Source organism: Triturus cristatus, chromosome 4_2, assembly GCF_964204655.1.
Source record: "Triturus cristatus chromosome 4_2, aTriCri1.1, whole genome shotgun sequence".
NCBI lineage: Eukaryota > Metazoa > Chordata > Amphibia > Caudata > Salamandridae > Triturus > Triturus cristatus.
Window position 1 is genome coordinate 548,945,253 of NC_140586.1, and position 19,889 is coordinate 548,965,141.

General features: G+C 44.3%; 1 protein-coding gene across 1 annotated transcript in view; it reads right to left on the reverse strand.

The window, feature by feature from the left end:
• Positions 1 to 19,377, reverse strand: part of HFM1 (helicase for meiosis 1) — a 3,754,865-nt gene extending 3,735,488 nt beyond the window's left edge. Inside the window, exon 1 of the mRNA XM_085599940.1 lies at positions 19,307 to 19,377. Coding sequence (XP_085456066.1) covers positions 19,307 to 19,377 — 71 coding nt within the window. The remainder of the gene's footprint in view (positions 1 to 19,306) is intronic.
• Positions 19,378 to 19,889: the final 512 nt, after the last annotated feature.

Consider the following 19,889-nt stretch of genomic DNA (forward strand, 5'->3'; position numbering starts at 1 on the left):
ACAGCTGTCATAATTCGAAGAAGTTACAGGTGAAAACGTTGACACAAATGTCTGTTTTTTTGACTAATTTTAAATTTTTCCCATATTCAACGGTTAGTTTCTATAAAGAAACCTTGAAGGATCTACACAAATGACCCCTTGCTGAATTCAGAATGTTGTCTTCTTTTCTAAAATGTATAGCTTTCCAGGATCCATTATTGCTTTCATACCCATTTCTACCATTAACTGGAAAGAGGTTGGAAGCACAAAAATAGCAAAAATAGGCTACGTCCCTGAAACTGTGTAAAAGATTTTGGTTTACTGACAAAAGTCTGCTTGTCCCTGAAAGCTGAGAGGATGGAGATTTCAGCACCACAACCCCTTTTTTGATACCATTTGCAGGGGAAAAACCAGACACTTTCATCTGTAGCTCATTCTTCCAATTTTTCAACAAACAAAAAAAATGTAGCTGTATTTTGTCTAATTTCTGGGTCCACCCCAGGAGAATCCACAAACCCTGGGTACCTTTAGAATCCCAATGATGTTGGAAAAAAAGGACGCAAATTTGGCGAGGATACCTTATGTGGTCAAAAAGTTACAGGGGCCTAAGCTCGAACTACCCCAAATAGCCAAAAATAGGCTTAGCACAGGGGGGGGTGAAAGGCCTAGCAGCGAAAGGGATAATAATCCTGAGGCAACCAGCAGCTAAATTGACTCCTACCTCCTCCCCACCGAAGGGTCTCCCCCCCTCAGTGGCTCGTGGGGACTCAATCAATCAATCGAAGATAAGTTTATTTAGACCGTTTGGTCTTTAAACCACAGCACATATATTAACATTTAAAAATTCTACACATAAAGTATCTAATTCATCAGAACATAATATCCTTAAAACTTCATTCCTAGCAGTTTAAAAGACAATAAAATAACATTTTAGATTGCAACACACTTTCCTACACTTAATCATCTAATACAGCAGGGAACTTATATACACCCTGCATATAATTCCCAATAGCCATCAGACAAAGGAATGATTTACGTGAATTTTAAAATGTTTTGACAATCCAATAAAATATAAAAATATTTAATTTCATCCCTATCTTACACATATATTTACCATCTGGATGAATAGGGTCGGTTTTTATGGCACTGTACATTACGGCTGGGTTAATACCGCCACTCAGAATCCATATTCGTCCCCCAATAACAGCAACTCTTTAACCCGATAAACTTGAATTAGAATATATAATTATGGTTAAATTAATATCAGTAAAATTCATAGACTACATTGGCAATTATGTACTGTACAATCCACGACTCATTACAATTCAGTTCAATGTAACTTTATCTAAAACATTTTGCATATGCTAAATGGGGAAGTCTATAAAGAGAGGAGGGATAGGGATACTAAACCCCCTTCACTCTGTCCCTCAAAAAAGTTTTTATACTTTTCATATAGTTGCCCAAGGCAATAGCTTTATCAAGATTTTTCATTTCTACTAATAAGACTATAGCTTGGGCTCTTGACCTAATTCCATATTTTAAGAAAATCGGGCGTAAAAACAATTTCCTCAATGCTAAGACTGCAAGACAATCTACCAATATGTGCAAGATATCATTTTTAGTTCCAAGTCCGCATTTGCAGATTCCGTCGGGATTTAACATTTCAGCCTTTATCTTTCCCTCCATTAATCACAGGTTCATTCCAATTCGTACTCTTAGTAGTTCACACCTAAGCTCATAATTTGGCAAGGTGTCCAGGTATGGGTACCATGATTCTTTTGTCCATGAAGATTTTATCTCTTTCACTGATTTTTTTCATAGTCAAGTATTCCAGATCATTCTTTCTTGACTGTTCCTGACCTTGGAACCTAAGTGAGCCCTTAGTGAATTCTAGCTCCAGTGTGTGCTGGGTTAGACTCACGTTTAGTGACTCCGCTATGATTGAGAGCTTCGTTTTTACCTCCCTTGCCCACTTTAAGCTACGGCTTCGGATCTCCTCTCTACACCATTGTGAGACCTTCTTCAGACCCCCGGGGTCCTGGCGTTTCCAAAATCTTAGCAGTGCCATTTGAATCTGAATGTTCCAAGCTATTGTTCCTAGCTCCATTCTTACTGCCTGAATCATAGCAGAACTTGGTAAAGACAATAAGGTTTTTAGGAACTTCCCTTCTTCCTGGTCCCATCTGCATCTAACACTTAAGTACAGGACTTCTTCCCCGTACAAAACCTGCGGGGGTATCATGGCATCATATGCTTTTAGCATAGGTCTATGGGACATTTCTCCATATTCCTTATTACATTTTTTCAACCCACAGATTGAGGAAGAAGCTTTTGCTTTTTGGGCTTCAATGTGGGTACACCATTTAGGGGCACTTTCAAACCAGAGGCCCAAATATTTATATTCTTTTACAATCTCCAGTTTTACTTGCCCTAAGAACCAGCTAAAACTTTTCCCTCGTTTTCCAAAGCATAAAATCTTCGTTTTATCCATATTTACAATTAAAAACTTTCTCTGACAATAGTCTCTAAAAGCATTTAGTTTCCTTTGAAGCCCAAGTTCCGTTTGATCGAGTATCACAAGGTTGTCTGCATATAAAAGACATGCCACTTTATTTCCGCTCATTCTGGGGCTTGCACTTCTTTCCACTTCTAAAACTTCGGGTAGGTCAGCCAAAAATAAGGCAAATAGTAAAGGGGCCAAGACACAACCTTGTCTCAGCCCATTTTGCTCTATTGACTTCCGGGCAAGTGCCCAAAGTGCAAAGCAGTGATCAATGGTAGAATGGCCTTCTTTAAAACCCCCCTGTTCTACCGGTATAATCGAGTACTGTTCCACCCAAGCTTTGAGTCTTCCTAGAATTATTTTCGCAAAATCTTTTCACCAATGTCTAGCAGGTTTATTAGCCTATAGTTCTTTGGGATATGCATATCTCCTTTCTTATGCACTGGTCTAATTATTGCACCTTTCCAATTGTTGGGGATCTTCCCAGAATTTAAAATTACTTGAAACATTTGTGAGAAGAACTCTGCCCACCAATTTAGCTGTGATTTTATTATCAGGGTTGGAATATTGTCTGGACCTGCTGCTCTTGTTAAATTCAGGGTTTTTATAGTATGTTTTACGTTTGAGGGTAAAAAGTCTGCTTTGAGCTCCTCTACTAGCCCACCCCACTCCTGGGGCTCCCTGACATCCAATTCTCTTCCCGGGGTATACAGTTCCAGCAGGTATTCCACCCATGCCGCTTCTTCCACCACACAATTCATTGAGGCGGGAGTGGATTCTGCTGCAGATTGTACCAGCTTCCAAAACTGGCGTAGGTTTTTTGTCTCAATTGCGTCCAGTAATTTTGCCCAGCAAGAATCTTTATAAAATCTTTTTGCACTCCTTATTACCATATTATATTCTTTTTTTAATTGTGCAATCTTATCTACCCTTACCTGTTCGTCTTTAACCCTTAAGCTACGTACTACACTCCTTAGCTCCTTCTTTTTTAGGCAAACCTCAGTAAACCACTTTCCATAGGTCTTTGTTACATGTTGATGCCTCTTTACGTTTTTTCTATCCTTTCTAAGCTGTACTCGGAGGCTTTGAACCACTTGCTCTAATTTGTCCACATACCAATCTAGACCCTGCCCTCTCTCTTTTCCCAGCTCGAGGTTCTGTTGTAATCTTCCCAGCCTTTCAATGTATTCGTCTGTTAGCCTCGTTGTAATACGTCTTGGGTATCCCACCTCTTGATCAATAACTTTATCACAAGGCTTTAGGTAGATCTCTACAAGCTCTAGCTCCAAAGGGTTATGGTCTCTTCCTTCTCTATGGTAAGTTCTAAAATCCTTAGCTAAGGCAAAATTCCAGGGTGACATAAAAAGATAATCTATTGGGCAATTTTGTGTGCCTGGTTTAAATGTTTTCATCGCTGGGCAGTCAAGGGGCGACCTTCCGTTTAAGCAAAAGAGGCTTTTAGACCCCAAATAAATTTCCATGTTTATATCCCGGGTTGAGGAGTCACAATTGGGGAAGGTTGCTTGGTGTACATCATATGCCTCCAATATGTCTGAAAACCAGCCATCAGATTTCTTTGGGTTTAGTTTATGGTTAAAATCCCCCATCAATAAGATTACATCCGTGCCATACTTTTCCCCAATTAAATCCATATCTTCTTTAAAATTGCTCATTTCAGCGACATAATCCTCCTCACTTCCCCATTGCATATATACATTTAGAAGCATTAACTCTGTATACTTTGTACCAAAAGCAGCTAAAAATATCCTAAAAGCCAGCAGCCACTTACATTTTACCTTAAGTTGAATTATATTCTTTACTATACTTTTTGATATCAATGTCATAATTCCTCCTGCTGGGCGTCCAAATCTTTGTTTCTTTGCTGGGCGATGGAATTGACAGAAGCCATCGAATATTGGGGTCTTGCCGCATAGCCAAGTTTCCTGGATACAAATGATCTCAGAGCTTTTTGCTAGCTCCTTTAAATTTTCCTGTTTTATTTGTTCTCCCAGACCATTTATATTCCAGGAAACAACCTTTAGGCCACGCGGCTTCCCCATTACCTATTCAACATCTTCTAAATATCCCTCTTCACCATGCACCTCTCCATACCTATTGGAATGGCCTATGTGGCTAGATCCTTGACTCCAGTTTCCCCACCATTTTTCTATGTCTGAGTTGGTAACATCTATTTTAATGTTTCCCATACTTACACCTACTTCTTTCTCTATTATCCTCACCTGTCTCTTACCTAGTCCGGCGTGACATCTTAGAAAATCCTTTCCTTGTGGCTCCATTCCTTCTACATCTAGTTCTACTACTTCTTCGGATATTAACATTATCCCTTCCTTTAGTACCTCTCTCTCTGCCTTCTGAATGGCATATTTCACCAGGTCTGAATATACCAATACCCTGGTAACCTCCATTCCTTCCTCATTTAGTTTAAAGCCTACTTGCCGCAGGTCTTTAGTACCTATGCCCTTCAAATTTGGGCATTGGGCAAAAGAGTGTAGAAGTTGTGCCCTATTTAATGGCCCTCTCTTCTTCTGTTTCTTACCACCTTTACCTTTTTGAATAGGCACAAAATATAGCCACTTACTCTCTCCACCCTCTTTCCTTATCCCTGTGGGTACCATATATGACTGGGTGGGACTCATTGAGAGCCCGGGGAGGAGAGATGCAATGTTTTGAGTTCCGAGGCCGACCAGTGACAGCAACACCAAGATGACGGCTGGCTGTGCTGGTGCGGCTCTGGGGGTCTCCCTGGGGCATCTGGAGTAGTCGTCAGCCGCGTGGTGTCTGCTCATTTGCGAGAGATTTACGGACGACATCGGGCGGCAGAGGTGCGGTGGCCCCCTCCCTTTTTCCCCTCCGAGAGTCGTGCCAGAATTGAAGGTATGGTCCGATCCAAGGGCCATGAGTCGGCGACACAGACGGCAACCTAGATTGCACCGGTGGGATGCGGCAAACCAAGACAGCCAAGGAATGGTGGCGGAGTGCGTCCAGCACCCGCTCAACCCCATGACAAGTTGAAGTAGTGGCCGGGTGGAACTTCTTGCCCGTGACCTGAGCGTGAGGCGGGAGCCCGTCTGGGCCGTGACTGTATGATCCCAAGGCCCACACCTGATACGCAGAGGAAAGTGGAGAACAGACCGGGGCAGCCCATCCCTGGCTTAGCCCCTAGCTACACACCGGTGGCCTGAAGGTAAGGCCCACTTCCCCGTAAGAACAGCGACTGCGGTCTCGGCACTCCCCGGGCCGAGACTGCAGACAGCACCGGCCCGCGAGGTGGGGGAGAGCGAGAGACCCCCCACCCGCCGGAGGAATTAGACAAGAACAGGAGCTGAGAGGCATGAGGGCATGGCAAAGGCTGCACACCTGTGAGGTACGATCCCCAGGCCCCCTGAGACGGAGCGGGGCCTGCTGCGATAAGCCCCACTGCTGAGAAACATGACAGACGGACCATGAGTGTCATCTCCTGCCAGGGTTGGCGCGCAGAGGAGGACTCACGCCGCGGCACAGATCGCGGGTCCATCCCCCACCACCCTACATCTGGAGAGGGACGGAGAGAGGCCGAATACCACGCCTGTAATAGACGCAGAGCCCTGACTCGAGGGTTATCCCGCAGAGAACACCCGGTCATACGCAGCTGGCTGACATTCCTTTTGGAGATAGTGGTGGAGGGTGAGACCTGGAGCCATGGGGCTTGCCAAGGAGTCCCAGCCGCTGACCAGCGTTGTGTGTGTGCCACCAAATATCTCTTACGTCAAGATACCCTGTGAGGGCCGGAAAATGCCGCCCCACCCGCCCAGACGCGTGTGACCACGCGACTGGGCGGCTCGCCACTCACACCAGTGGGACACAGGCCAGCGCCATGGCTAAGGATAAGGACCCGGAGCTCCTGAGGCAGGGGAAAATGGACAAATACACCAAGATGCTCCCCACGCAGTCCGAGGCAACGAAACCACCCTCCGACACGGCTCTACTTCTCCAGGCCATTCAACGCTCCAGGGAATCCCTGAAAGGGAAGATTGGAGAGGTCTGTTTGGAGGTGTCGCTACTCAGGCAGGACCTCCGCAAGGTTTCCGAGAGGATGACAGAGGCCAAAACCCAGGTATCGGAGGTGGAAGACGCAGTCAAGGACCTCCAAATTGAAATGAGGGACATGCGCAGCGCCACGGCAGACATGCAGTGGAGGATTGACGCCGCTGAAAATCGGGCCTGAAGGAAAAACCTCCACTTTGTGGGATTTCCTGAAGGGGCAGATGGCACCAACACTATAGTGTTCCTGACCAAATGGCTGACCGCCCTCATCCCGGTGGAGCAGTTTTCCCACGGCTTCGTCATAGAGTGCTAAACCTCCTCCCATGGCCCTGGCCGAGGCCCATCATTGCAAAACTGCTGAACTTCCTGGACAGAGACATGATACTGAGAGAAATGAGTCGCAAGGGGGAAGTCCGCCACGGCCACGAAAAACTTAAAATCATGACATTCCTGGATTACAGTCGAGATGTCCAAAGGCAACGCAGCACTTTTGACTCGGTCAAGGTCAAGCTCCAGCTCCGGGTCCTTCAATTGCAGTACATGCTCCTGTTCCCGGCAAAACTAAAGGTCCTTTCCCAGGGGAAGGCCTTCTTCTTCCAGTCCCCGGAAGAGGCATGGGCCTGGGTGGAGGAACAGCCAGTGCTGCAACAACTGGGAGGCTCATCCCTGGACAACCGCCTGCCACGAACCAGTATCAACGGAGAGGGCTCTCCCCGACGACAAAGTCGCATAACTGCAAGCCGCCCTCGGAGATTACGCAAGGGTACCCTATATGCCCTCAGGAAAATCACGCAGGACAGGTTGCGCCAAGATCGCCACAAAGGAGAACGCTCCCAATAGGAAACTGACACGGCACAGAGAACCGGCTCCCCAACCGGCAATCAGACTACGAATAAAATGATATGTGCTCTGGACCCGAATCACGTCATCCACTGGAGGAGGCAATCCAGGCACTTGAGCAAAGCGAGGAAGTTGAAAGGCCGCCAGATGGGGCTCTCCTCGGGAGAGACTGAACCAGATGATCAGGGTACTGCAGCCTGAAGCCGGCTGGGAGGTATCGTGCACCAATATGGACTCCCCCCGTTTCCTCCTTTTCTTCCTTTGAAGCGTCCCTACGCTTCGAACTGTCAATAGTTTGGACACCTGAGCAACAAACTGTACGAGTGTGGGGTTTTGGGGTTCATAATTGGGGTGGGGGGACAACAGACCGACCTACTCTCATTGACCAAGGGTTACTTTCAGCGATGGGGGCAGAAGGCTGTGGGGGGATGGAGGGAGGTGGGGTGGGGTGGGGGATATGAGGGGGTTGCACAGTTGGGGTTTCAATGTTTACATGTTGGTTTGTTGAGAGCAAGGGTCATCACAACAGGACACTTCTACAGAACGGAATACACCCGGGAATCCCATTCCTACACACCCCAAGATTTTAGTGCCGGGGTTTCAGTACCGCCAGATGTAACATGACCCGAACACCTACCCTAACGGTTATCACTTGGAATGTTAATGAGCTGGGGGACAAGATTAAACGCGGACAAGTGTTGCAACATCTTAGGAGGCTCCAACCGGACATTGTAATGCTGCAAGAACCGCACCTCAAGGGCACGCAATGTGGTTTAATTGGCCGTGGAGCATACATGGTCCTGGCACAGGCGGGATTCACATCTGGGTCGACAGGGGTGGCTATTCTGCTCAAGAAGAGCATTCCCTTCTGAATCTCACGCCTCTGGCAGGACCCCCTGGGTAGATACGTGGGAGTCTTGGGGTTATTGGGAAGGACAGAAGTCACACTGCTGTGCGTATACGCTCCACCCAGGCTGCAAACACCCACCATTACTAAGATGATCGCCATTCTGATTGAGACGCCTTCAGCCCTGCATAGGGTCGACTTTAACAACGAAATGGACCCAGCTGTGGACTGCTCGGGGTGCGGGGGAAGACAGGCGCCTACTGACCACATCGCTTCATCGGTTCTCCACGACAATGTGACTGACAGTTGTCTGGAGGTAAAAACACCCCCTGACTAGACAGTTCTCCTTCTACTCCAGGGCCCACGACACACACTCCAGACTGGACTACAAATTTATCCCCAAGAGAGAGCTACACGACCCCATACTGGCAACGCGTCTCCTGGGGGTGATCAGGGAACTGATACATGAAGATCAGTCGGGATTTATGCCAGGCAGGTCTACCCGCTTAAACCTCAGGCGCACTCAGAACTGGCTCATATAAGTAGGGAGCTGGAATAATTCACAGGTGTTTTTATCGTTAGATTCAGAAAAAGCGTTTGACGCTATCAACAGGCTGTTTCTTGACATCACCCTGGCCAATGTTGGGCTAGGACCGAAGTTCCGCAGCTGGGTGTCACTCCTGTATAACCAGCCGATACCACAGTATGAGTTAATGGTCGGTGCCCTTTTCCCATTGAGGGGGGGAAGTGTCAGGGGTGCCCTCTTTCCCCCCTTCTTTTAGCGCTTACCCTCGAGTCCCTGGCCTGCGCTGTCAGGATGCACCCATCTATTTGTGGCTTCCGTATCGCGCCCACAGACACTGAGGAAGAGAAGATCTCTCTCTATGCCGACGACATTTTGATGTATATCTCTCACCCAGAAACGACTATCCTGGCCCTATTCGAATTGATTAATGTGTACGGTAGCCACTCTGGATACAAAATAAACTGGAATAAGTCCACACTTTTCTTCCCGACCACCGCACAAATAGACTGCCCCCTGCCAGGAGACCTCCGAGTGGTGCAAAGGGGCTTTAAATACCTGGGCATTTTCTTCACGCCCCATCCGGAGGTTTGTGGGAAGGAAAACCTTGCAGCAGTCTTGAATAACTTTAAGTCAGACATGGAACGGTGGGGAGACCTTCCTCTCACCCTACTTGGTCGAGAGGCCATTTTTAAAATGATCACCCTGCCTCATCTTCTTTACGCCCTCCAGAACTCATACCACCCAGTACCCCAAGCAGTATTCAAGGAAACAGCCGGCAAACTTAGAACGCTACTGTGGCAAGGGGTCACCCCAGAATTGCACTCAAGACACTGCAACGCAATCCCTACATTGAGGCCTATTACTGGGCATCTCACTTGATACCCATAAACAAATGGATACATAAACACAGGGACCACCCTACGTACCGGCTTGAAAGAGATACAATGTTACCTCATACACACCTACACTATATATAAGGGGGAAGGGTGGTTCTGGTTTGCTACCCGCTAATCAGGTAACCCTGGCGGCGTGGACGAGGGCGACTAAGACCATGGGCTGGACAGGACGGATGACGAAAAACACTCCACTTTGGGAGGGCACTTGGTTCAGGGAACTACGCAAGCTCACTGGGTTTGAGGCCTGGGATCTCCTGGGGATCTCCACTATAGGGGACATAGTTGAAAAAGGGGAGCTCAAAACATGGGCCAAGCTTCAGCAAGAATATGACATGAGCAACTCCCAATTCCTTAAGTACACGCAATTGCGCCACCTACTTTGGACGGACGCCGAGACCTGAATACGTTGTTAGACTCCAAGGACGCCTTTTGGTAACATTATTGATACTTCTCAACACTAGTTCCCTTTTTGATCACACTGGATGTAGCTCTAATCACTGTGGTAGAGAATGTATGATGTTACAACGCATACGTTTACAACGCATGTCTTTACAACGCAGTTTTTACATCGCAACATCCTTTACAACGCATTCTTTTACATCGCATGCCATTACATCGCATTTTCAGAAACTACCTTTACAACCCATTCCATTACATCGCATTATACCTTTACAACGCATACCATTACAATGCATACCATTACATCGCATTTAAGGTAAGTGTTGGATAGTAAAGGGGTAATAATTACTATTCTAACTCCAGTGAGTGCAACAGTAGTGTAAATGTTGGATAGTGTAAGGGTACTATGCGTTGTAATGGTATGCATTGTAATGACTTGCGATGTAATGCCTGCGTTGTAGTGATATGCGTTGTAATGACATGCGTTGTAGTGACAAGCGATGTAATGGCTGCGTTGTAATGACATGCGATGTAAAGGATGTTGCGATGTAATGACTGCTATGTAAAGGTAGTGTGATGTAATGACTGCTTTGTAAAGGTTAGTTCCTGTGGTAGCCTACGGAGCCGGAGTCCCGGCTGGGATGCCCGTAATTTTTACATGAGCTCCCCCTTTATACATCTTGGACCTTGATAACTCTCTATAGCACACAACATGGGGTTCACTCGGACCATCGGAACTTAAGAAGCCTCTAGGGAATGTTACCCAGGGATACATTACATTGTTTTTATACGAAGAATTGACTTTGGGAAGATTCCTCCGGCATAGCCAGCTTCAATTCCTATCCAGAAAACCCTTTGGTGACATGTATTGACACAGAGCCCCATGCACTACATTTCTAGCAACAGTGCATGTTATACAGATGCCTTTCTGCCACTGACCTAGTTGTATTCTCAGCGCCCTGATGAAGGAATTCTCAGTATATATACCACTTCCGAAACAGGGGTCGGCGCTTTTCTCTTTGAAATATGTATCAATAAGTATTCAATTTATTGGGCAAATATTGCATTGTGGTTTGGTGTATGTATGTATTTTTCTGTTGTTACCATTGTTTTTTGTGTATTGTCCATTTGTCTTGACAATTTCTCATGTCTCTTGTCATGTTTTACTAATTGACTTATATTTATTATGTCAGCTGCTTTTCGTCATGTTGGTGGGGCTCCTCAACATTTGATGTGCTAAACATTGATTCTTTAAAGTATGTTGGTATAATTTTTATAATTAATGTATATGTATGATATCAATGGAAAACATAATTTATAAAAATGATATATATTTTTGATAATAAAAATTGAAAACTATTGCTCTGTGGGACAATTGTATTTCTATCTTGGATGTAATATCTAAATTACAGATTTTGGAGAAGTGTTTGCTGTTATATACCCCGCACAATTGTGCCACGCCTGGCAGGCGGAGACCATGCAGAGCGACCAACCCCTGGAATACGCACCCCTGGAGGGTAGGCTCTTTCAAGAAGAGCTTACCCACAAATCGGTCTCATTTACGTACAAAACCATTAACAACAATATCCCAGATGGGCTGGTGGGACTCCAATCACGGTGGGAGAGGTAGGGGGGCCATGGAAGACATAGATTGGGAGGCGGCGTTAATGCACCCCAGGGACGTCGCCATTAAGGCGAGACTCCAGCTAATTCAATTTAAGATACTACAACGAACATACTATTGTGGAAAACGTGTAATATTTTACTTAGCATAAGCAACAGCCATTTTGGCTATGGTGTCCATTTAAGCTTCCTTCATAATTCTTTTGTCTTTCCACTCTGCTTGTGTTATCTATTTTTGTTGACTTCCTGATTCAGCTAAAGCAATGTGCGTGCTGAGGGTTTATGGTTGTCAGTGCACCTGGTCTCAGATGTTAACTGTCGACCATTTACTGCTGCCATAAGCATTCCTGCTCCCCTCCCACTTTGCTGACCACACGGTTATTTATCTGCCCTTGTTTGCTGATAGCTATACCTAAAACTTGTTCTTTCTATTTCTGTTTACATGCTTACATTGCAGAAAACCTGTATAAAAGACCTGTGTTCTGTGACTTCAGTGTACTACCTCATGCAGCACTTGAGAGTGCTGTGTGGATGTGGTCCCACTCATGAGTGATTAATAAACTTGTTATTTTATTCCAACTCCAGTGCTGATCTCTATTTTGTTGGTCTTTGAACCCTTGGACAAAAGGGTGACCCTGCTCCAATAAACCCTAAAAAGGTACATTTCCACACTATGACAGAGCCAGACAGCATAAGATGGGGAGGTCAGAATCGCCACTTTGCTTGACCTGCACTGTGGCCAACAGCGACTTCTTCCACACGGTTTGGGCATGTCCCGAACTTCAGCCATACTGGATGCAGGTAATAGGACTACTGGCAACTGTCTTGGGGTGACGTTGCCGATGGAACCCAGATTTGTGATCCTAGGGATACCAAGCGAGGTCGATATCACCAGAACACAATTAATTTTTGCCTCACTAGGGCTGGTCGTAGCCAAAAGAGACATAGCCAAAAGAAGGGGGGTGGCAGATAAGCCGACTATTCAGGAGTGGACAAGCGGTATGGACATATACATGATGGCCGGGCAGACTACATACCGTAGCAGAGCGTGCCCCAAAATATTCCATAAAATCTGGGACCTCTGGAGGCGGCACTTCGGATTTGACGAGTGATGACACACAGCAGTCCGCGGCACATACCACAAAAGGGACTCGGGGGCCGGAGTACCTAATGATCATTGGTGAGGCCCAGTCACTATTGTTCCCAGGTTCAGAACGCATCCCCATCCACATAACCAAAGCGAAAAGGCACTGGCGGCGAATACTAGTTTACGAGAATCCCGGGGGCGGGAGGGGTAGGTGTCCTTGCAGTTGACGAAAATGTATGTACCTGTTTGAGATCAATTTTCTGCGGACATATCAAGCAAAACTGTCTTGTGCTGACTGTTCAGTTAAAAAATACAAACATATTTGTTTTTTTAAAGAGGGGCCTTCTGCAGAAATGCTATTCTTAAGATTTCTCCAGTGGTGCAGTGTAGACCCTAGGCCTTGGTTTGGAAAATCTAGTCTTCTTTTCTTCCTTAATGATGCTTTTTGAGAAGCTACCTCCGTCTTACCGCTCACATGATTTATATAATTTGGACATCAAGATTTATCATGGGCTCAGCTGATATCATATGCTAGTTGATGCTATATAATGATGGAAATTGCACTAAGGGAGTTGAGGACCCGGTAATTAGATGGCTACTGCTCTTGCTAGCATAAAAGACATAATAAATATTGTTTGAATGTGAAGAGAAAGACTGCTTTAAATTCGCTCATTTTAAAAAGAATTGAACTCCAATGTTCTCTTCATCCTGCAACTGCCATCAGTTTGTGTTCCATTTCCCTTCGAAATTACAAGCATTTTCCAAAGTGCTTGCCTTATTTTGGGAAGGCAAAAGGCTGCAGATGGGGCCCCCTGACATTCATTTTTAGGATCTGGCACTTATTTTTCCTCAGTTGGCTTTGATTCAGAACAAAAACAGAGGAAAAACTAAGGGGGACAGAAGGAGGAAACAAAAGATGGAAAAACAGTGCAAAAGAGAGAAAGTGGGGATGAAAAAGAACCCGCATGAATTAAATAAACAGGCAGGGAGTGTCAAGCAGTGGTTTAAAGAGACATGATGGGCAATCAAGACTAGGCAACCTTGCTGCTCTACAGTCAACATCGATTGCTCCATCCGTGGGCTTCTGAGCAAAACTGTAACCCCTAGCACTGATTCTTTTACAAATTAACCACTGGCAAAAGGTGAGCACCTTCTAGACAAACGAACAAGAGTGTAATTTTGAGTGTGTATAGTTTGTGGTGGTTCACAATGCGCTGTTCTTGGTTGTGTGGTTAAGTGTGGCAACCACATGCTTATTTATCAGTGTGTTTTAGGGCCTTATTACGAGTTTTGCGGTCCATGAACCGCCGTACCAACGGTTCCTTTCTGATCACTGTGAGCTCAGCGAAGGTTTGTTTCTTTGTTTTTTGGATCCCATTGCCATCCTTATTACTGACCACTTTTAAATTATGCATGTCCGCTGCTTTTTGTCCACGTCGTGTTACCTACAATTTCTTTATATTACTGTAGGTATTTTGGTGTCTTTTGTAGGATCTTGATTATGTGTTTTTTTTCCAGATATAGAGGTGCAGTGACTGTTAGAGCAGGCCTTGAAAAATCTACCCGCCAACTCACACTTTTGAGTAAAATGTTATCAGGTCGAGCTATTTTTAGCACCTACTAGTCCTATTTTGCAAGTATACTTAGATTGGAAAGGAACAGGTGTTCTGTTCATTTAGAAAGTGAATGAGCAACAAAGATGCCATTAAATCTTGTTTTTATCTTGACACATTTGCTGTCTGTTCAAGGAAAGAGGTCAAACCTCAATCTGTCTTTTAACTAATTGCTGCTTGGAAAATTAGGTTTATTATTCTCTATCTAACTAGAGTTAGAGGTTTTTGTCAAGTGAGCTGTCGGAAGATGTCAGTTATTTTTCTCTAACACATAACATTTGAATAAATAGCCTGTAAATTAATATTACAAATATTTCAAAATACATCAGGCATTACAAAAGCAATTTTTTTTGTAATTAAGAAGTGTGATGCAAACAAAGAGTTAAATAGGAGCAAACCAAACCAGAACACTTTACTTTGTGCTGTGCAAATGACACATATTTGCAGAAACTATATTTCCAAACATTATTGCTTCTACACTACATAGTTTCATCAGTAAAGCCATTTGTCAGTTGGAAAGTTTGTGGCCATTTCAGTGTAAAATCTGCTGATTACAAATGACAGTGTGCTACCACTTCATGCTTTAGTTATGTATTTATTAAAAGTGATCGTTTTTAAACATAATTTGAGAAACATTACTGCCCCCGTCCTGATGAAAATGCTGTTAATGAACTAAGAGGCAAGTCAGGGGTCATGAGTATCCTATATTTGGCTAGATTTGTAGTATATATGGAAAAAACGTTTTGTCTATTAAATCAAACAAAAGAGTTTTTTGTACAGCAGACAAGCTGTACTCGCACATTTGAAGGTGCTCTCTTATATGTGATAATGAAGAAAATGGTGGCTCAATTAATCAAATTATTTGCCCATGATCACATCATTTGAAACCAGTTTATGGGTCAAGAGCATTACAAATAGGTCGAGTAGATTATTTAAGCCACTTGACCTGCTGATCTAGTAACATTTGTATGATTTTTCTAGGCCTGTAGAGTATGCTTGTGGGGGGTGCAGCACACCTTGAAGATGAGGGATGCAGTCTTGCAGTCACAGCACATTTGTTTGCCGGCGAAGGAATTTGTTTAACATGCAAAGAGCAAATAATGGGCCCCAGTTAGGTGGCGGGTACGAAAGGCCATTATTTATTCACTTGCGATAATTATCGGGCTATGGGATTTGTGCTGGATGAGCCACCGTAGTGGCCTAAACCCTTTGCATGGCCGCTTGTCCGTCATCGCTGTTTCTATAGTTTCCCTGCTACATTCAACAGAGCAGTCTGCCCTGTGCGAAGGGTTGCCACCACTGTGGTCTAACCCAACCTGAATGGGCTTTTTACCAATAATTGGTCAGATATCAGCAGCCCAGAAGTAGCCTAAATGTTACATTGCCACTCCCCAAGATTTGCTTGACTTTTGTGCATTAGAGACCACCAACGTTCCCAGTGCCACATTGGCATGTTTCATACCCATCTTTAATGAATAAGACGAACAATACATTTTGTTATATTATTAGTTTGTTAATATACTATTTATTGACCAATGAACTTGTGAACTTATTCAATATTGTCTATGAAACGCTCACACTGGTACTGTTGCGGTCTCTTGGCTCTGCGCGAATTACATTCGCATTGAGCACTGTGAAATCTCATTGACGGGGTAGTCTTTTTTTCTAGACTCAGAGAGGTTGCTTGGTTTACAGTATTATCCCGATTTGTCTTAGAACACCTTAAACTAATAGACAGCCCCTACTACTGTGCACTGGTTTTGGCACAACACCCCCTATTAATGGGGTGCATGGACGTTGCTGTGTACTCAATTAGATGGATGACCATATAGACTCCTTTCTACAGGGATTTTCTTAACCTGTTCAATCTGCTGCTTTTGGTGTCGCACATAAACTGTGACTTTTACTAACTCAGTGTGCTAGAGCTTGCCGGCAGCGCCACATAGCTGGAGACGCAGGCAATATGTGCTCTTTCTGTTTTTAGATAATAGTAACTTCTTTTTAGTTTTTCATTCGCAATTTATGACTGTCACCTAAGACACTCTACTGCTATAATGCAAAGGGTTAAAATTGCCACCACTCAATCATACTAACTTAATTATTCATAAAAGGTGTTTTGGTAGGAAGTTTGTACGTTATTATAGACATCCACGCCTCATACCAATGTTTTGGTACCTACGCCTACCATAATTATGTTTCGGTGAGCACTTAATTATAGCTTGTCAAGGGGACTTTGTGGTATTTGTGGAGTAGGGACATTCAGCCATTCTCTTCCAGTAAAATATTTCCCACTGTTCTGTTTGGTTTCAGGCTTTCCCGTCTGTCCATGTATCTACACTTGGGGCATGTAAGAGATGCCCTTTTACTGCATCCACCTTGAGACCTTTTCCTCCCGTCCTGTATTGTAAAGTGCCCCTATGCATGCCTTGCAGCGCTATATATGAGCTTGAAAGTAACAAAATGTCCCTATTTCCTTGCAGCCCACCTCCTGAGCCGAGGCTCAGATAGGGGCCTTGAGCAGGGGAGAAGAAGAACTAGGTCCGGCGGAAAGTCGATAGTGCTGGCACAGAAAGCCCAGGCTGCCTCTAAAAAGAGCATTAACGCAGCCTGCTCGCCTCTGATATAACTTTCCCCCTCAATATAATTAGCAGGGTTTGTTTGTGATTCCAGGGATGGGAAAGGCTTCTTGAGGGCTCTAAATTTAGCCCGACAAGACCCTGGAATGAATTTGCTAGAAAGTCTTGCACCATAGCTGAAACATTTGGGAATCAGGGAAGACACCCGTCCAAATCCTCCCCCCCCCCCCAATTGTTGGAGAGAGAAAATAGTTCATGACCTCTTTATGCAGATGTCGTATTTAGAGGTTCAGTCCACCACCTCACTCCAGGTCATTAGGAACACTGCCTCCGGTCCTCAACTTTTCACATACTAACAAGGATTTCATGCAAGTTAGTTTAATTAGTTCAGTGGAATAAAAAACACGTCCACAACACCCAGAGTGCATTAGTGTAGCTCACACAAGTTCAGAACGTGAAAATGTGTCCATAATGACCTCTAGAGAGGTGGTCACCTTAGTTGTTATTAACATTGCTCTATCGGCATTTCAGGCCATGGTTTTTTTTTTTTATTATTATTTATTTATTTCAAACTGACAACTCTTGTCGACATACATAGCTATGCGCCTACAACCCTGGGGCCGGCTTTCATATTTGCAAACAATCAAATATCCCCTCAGCTTATACCACATCCCGGAGGCTGGTCAGGCCATGGTTTATTAGGAATCCCCACTGGCGTAGGAGACTTTTTAAAGAATGTGTCCATGAATGTTTCCTGAGGCAAGCATGTATTCCTGAATCGGACTGCATGACCCAGTGTGAAGTAATCGTATAGCTCTTCAATCCCTGTTTTTTACACCCAAAGACACAGATCTTGAGCTTAGCTCCTACCTACTTGTTTATTGTCCAGAAAAAAGGCAAAGTTATCCACACAGTTCCACACCACACAATTCAACTTCACACATTTCCAATCCAAATCACATAGTTCAACACCAAAACACATAATTCAGCTCAACAACACAATTACACAACACACCACATACATCCAATCCACACCACTGAATTCCACATCATGCCACACACTTCTTACATAATTAAACTCCACTACATACCATTCCACAACCCAAAATACCATTTCACATAATTACACTCCACAACACGCAATCCCACTCCACATAATTCCAGTACACTCAATACCATATTATTGCTATTAACATAATTCCTCTACCATATACTTCCACTAGACAAATCCACTCCACACCACACAATTCCATTCCACAACTAGCAATTCCAAGTCAACCTACATAATTCTATTACACACCACATACATCATACATACACTCCATAACACATGGTTAAAAGACATTGTAATTTACAATGCCAATAGCTCTAACTCAAGCAAATGCAAGACCTACTGCATTTCCAATGCTTGTTTAGGACTTGTGCCCAGACTACTACGTTAATGGCGATTCATATAACCAGTGTATGTAAACAGATTGCATTTACTCTAGCAAAGCAATTTAGTGTGCACTTCTGGATTACAAAATAGGCAAAGTAAGCACCCGCCTATGGGCTCCACTCCTTTTAACCCCTTGTGTGCCCATGACGAGCTGGACTCGTCATGGCCCGCGGTTGCGCTGTGCCCATGACGAGTCCAGCTCGTCATAAACCCCGCCCGCTAATGTAACGGCCGGCATAGGGCGGGGAAAGGGCGTGGCACACAAGGGGTTAAGGGTGTCGCGACAAGGGATAAAAATAATGTTGATTTGATCTTGAAAGAAAATTAAAATCAAGCTTTTTTAAATAGTTACTAAAAGCTAGAAAACAATTAACTCAAAAAAATGAAAACTTTACATAAAACATAAAAGAGTCTTTAGGGAAAATACTGTATTAATATAATGTACCCTTTAACAACTTAAAGTACATAAACCAGAGACATCAGATTCACATAACTGATTGTCACTTAAAAGTTCATCTTCTGGCAGCTGTCCCAAAAAATCCAGTGCATTATGTATTAGGAGATAATTTGCGAAAGGGGGGGGGAGGGGCGCGGCTGGCGAAATTTCGACTGCCTAAAGGCCTCCACGGGGTTTAATCATAGTAGTGTGGGCGGACAGTATACATTGCCGCGGATGTCTACCAACCCACGTCTTGTAATATTCAACCAGCTAAAAGCAATAAGCAGGTTCAGGTTGGAATACATGATATGTTGACTTCAAGCTAACTTAGTTCACCAGTTGAATGAAAACTAGAGCGACCTGTAAATTATCTTACTCAATCACTGCTACTGTGAATATTTGTTATTGATTTTACCAACTTCTAGGTTTGACTCAATACAGAAGCTCGACTACACACCAAGACGACAACGGTGTCAGAATTCACAACGAGACTCACATGCTTTCCGAAGCCGGACTTTCGAAAAACAAACCATCCAGGGAGAAGGTAGTGTCTTGCGAGCCCAGCATGTCGACGGCAATGCTGAGGAAGGCGGCAGGACAATAAAGTGACGAATCAGCCGCTCTCAGCGCGCGCAGCGGATTTTCGCACCAGACCGGCGCGGGCCATTTCGAAGCCGACGGTGGAAGTTTCTAGAACATGCTCCGGTCTCTTTTGTAATTCTTGTGCACAGGCTTCGGACGAGGACTCGAGAAAGATAAATAACTAATAAAGACTGTGACAAATGGTTTGCGTAGAACTCTCTCAATCTACCCTGGTGGTCGTTATATCATGTGAAGGCTGCAGTATGCATGCCATAATTTTTGGAGACGAAAGTGAGAGATTAAAGATAAAAAAATCGCGAGAACGAATTTCTTCCATTGATACTGTTGAAGCGAAGGCATGGAAGATAGACAAAATTAAGTATTTTTTTGCTTACAAAATCGGGAGTCTTCCTCCTGAGTCAGTGGTGTTTATTTGCATGAATGCTGCATTTCCAATTCAATGAACTCAAAGTAAATGGGTTCATTAAGGTTAATAA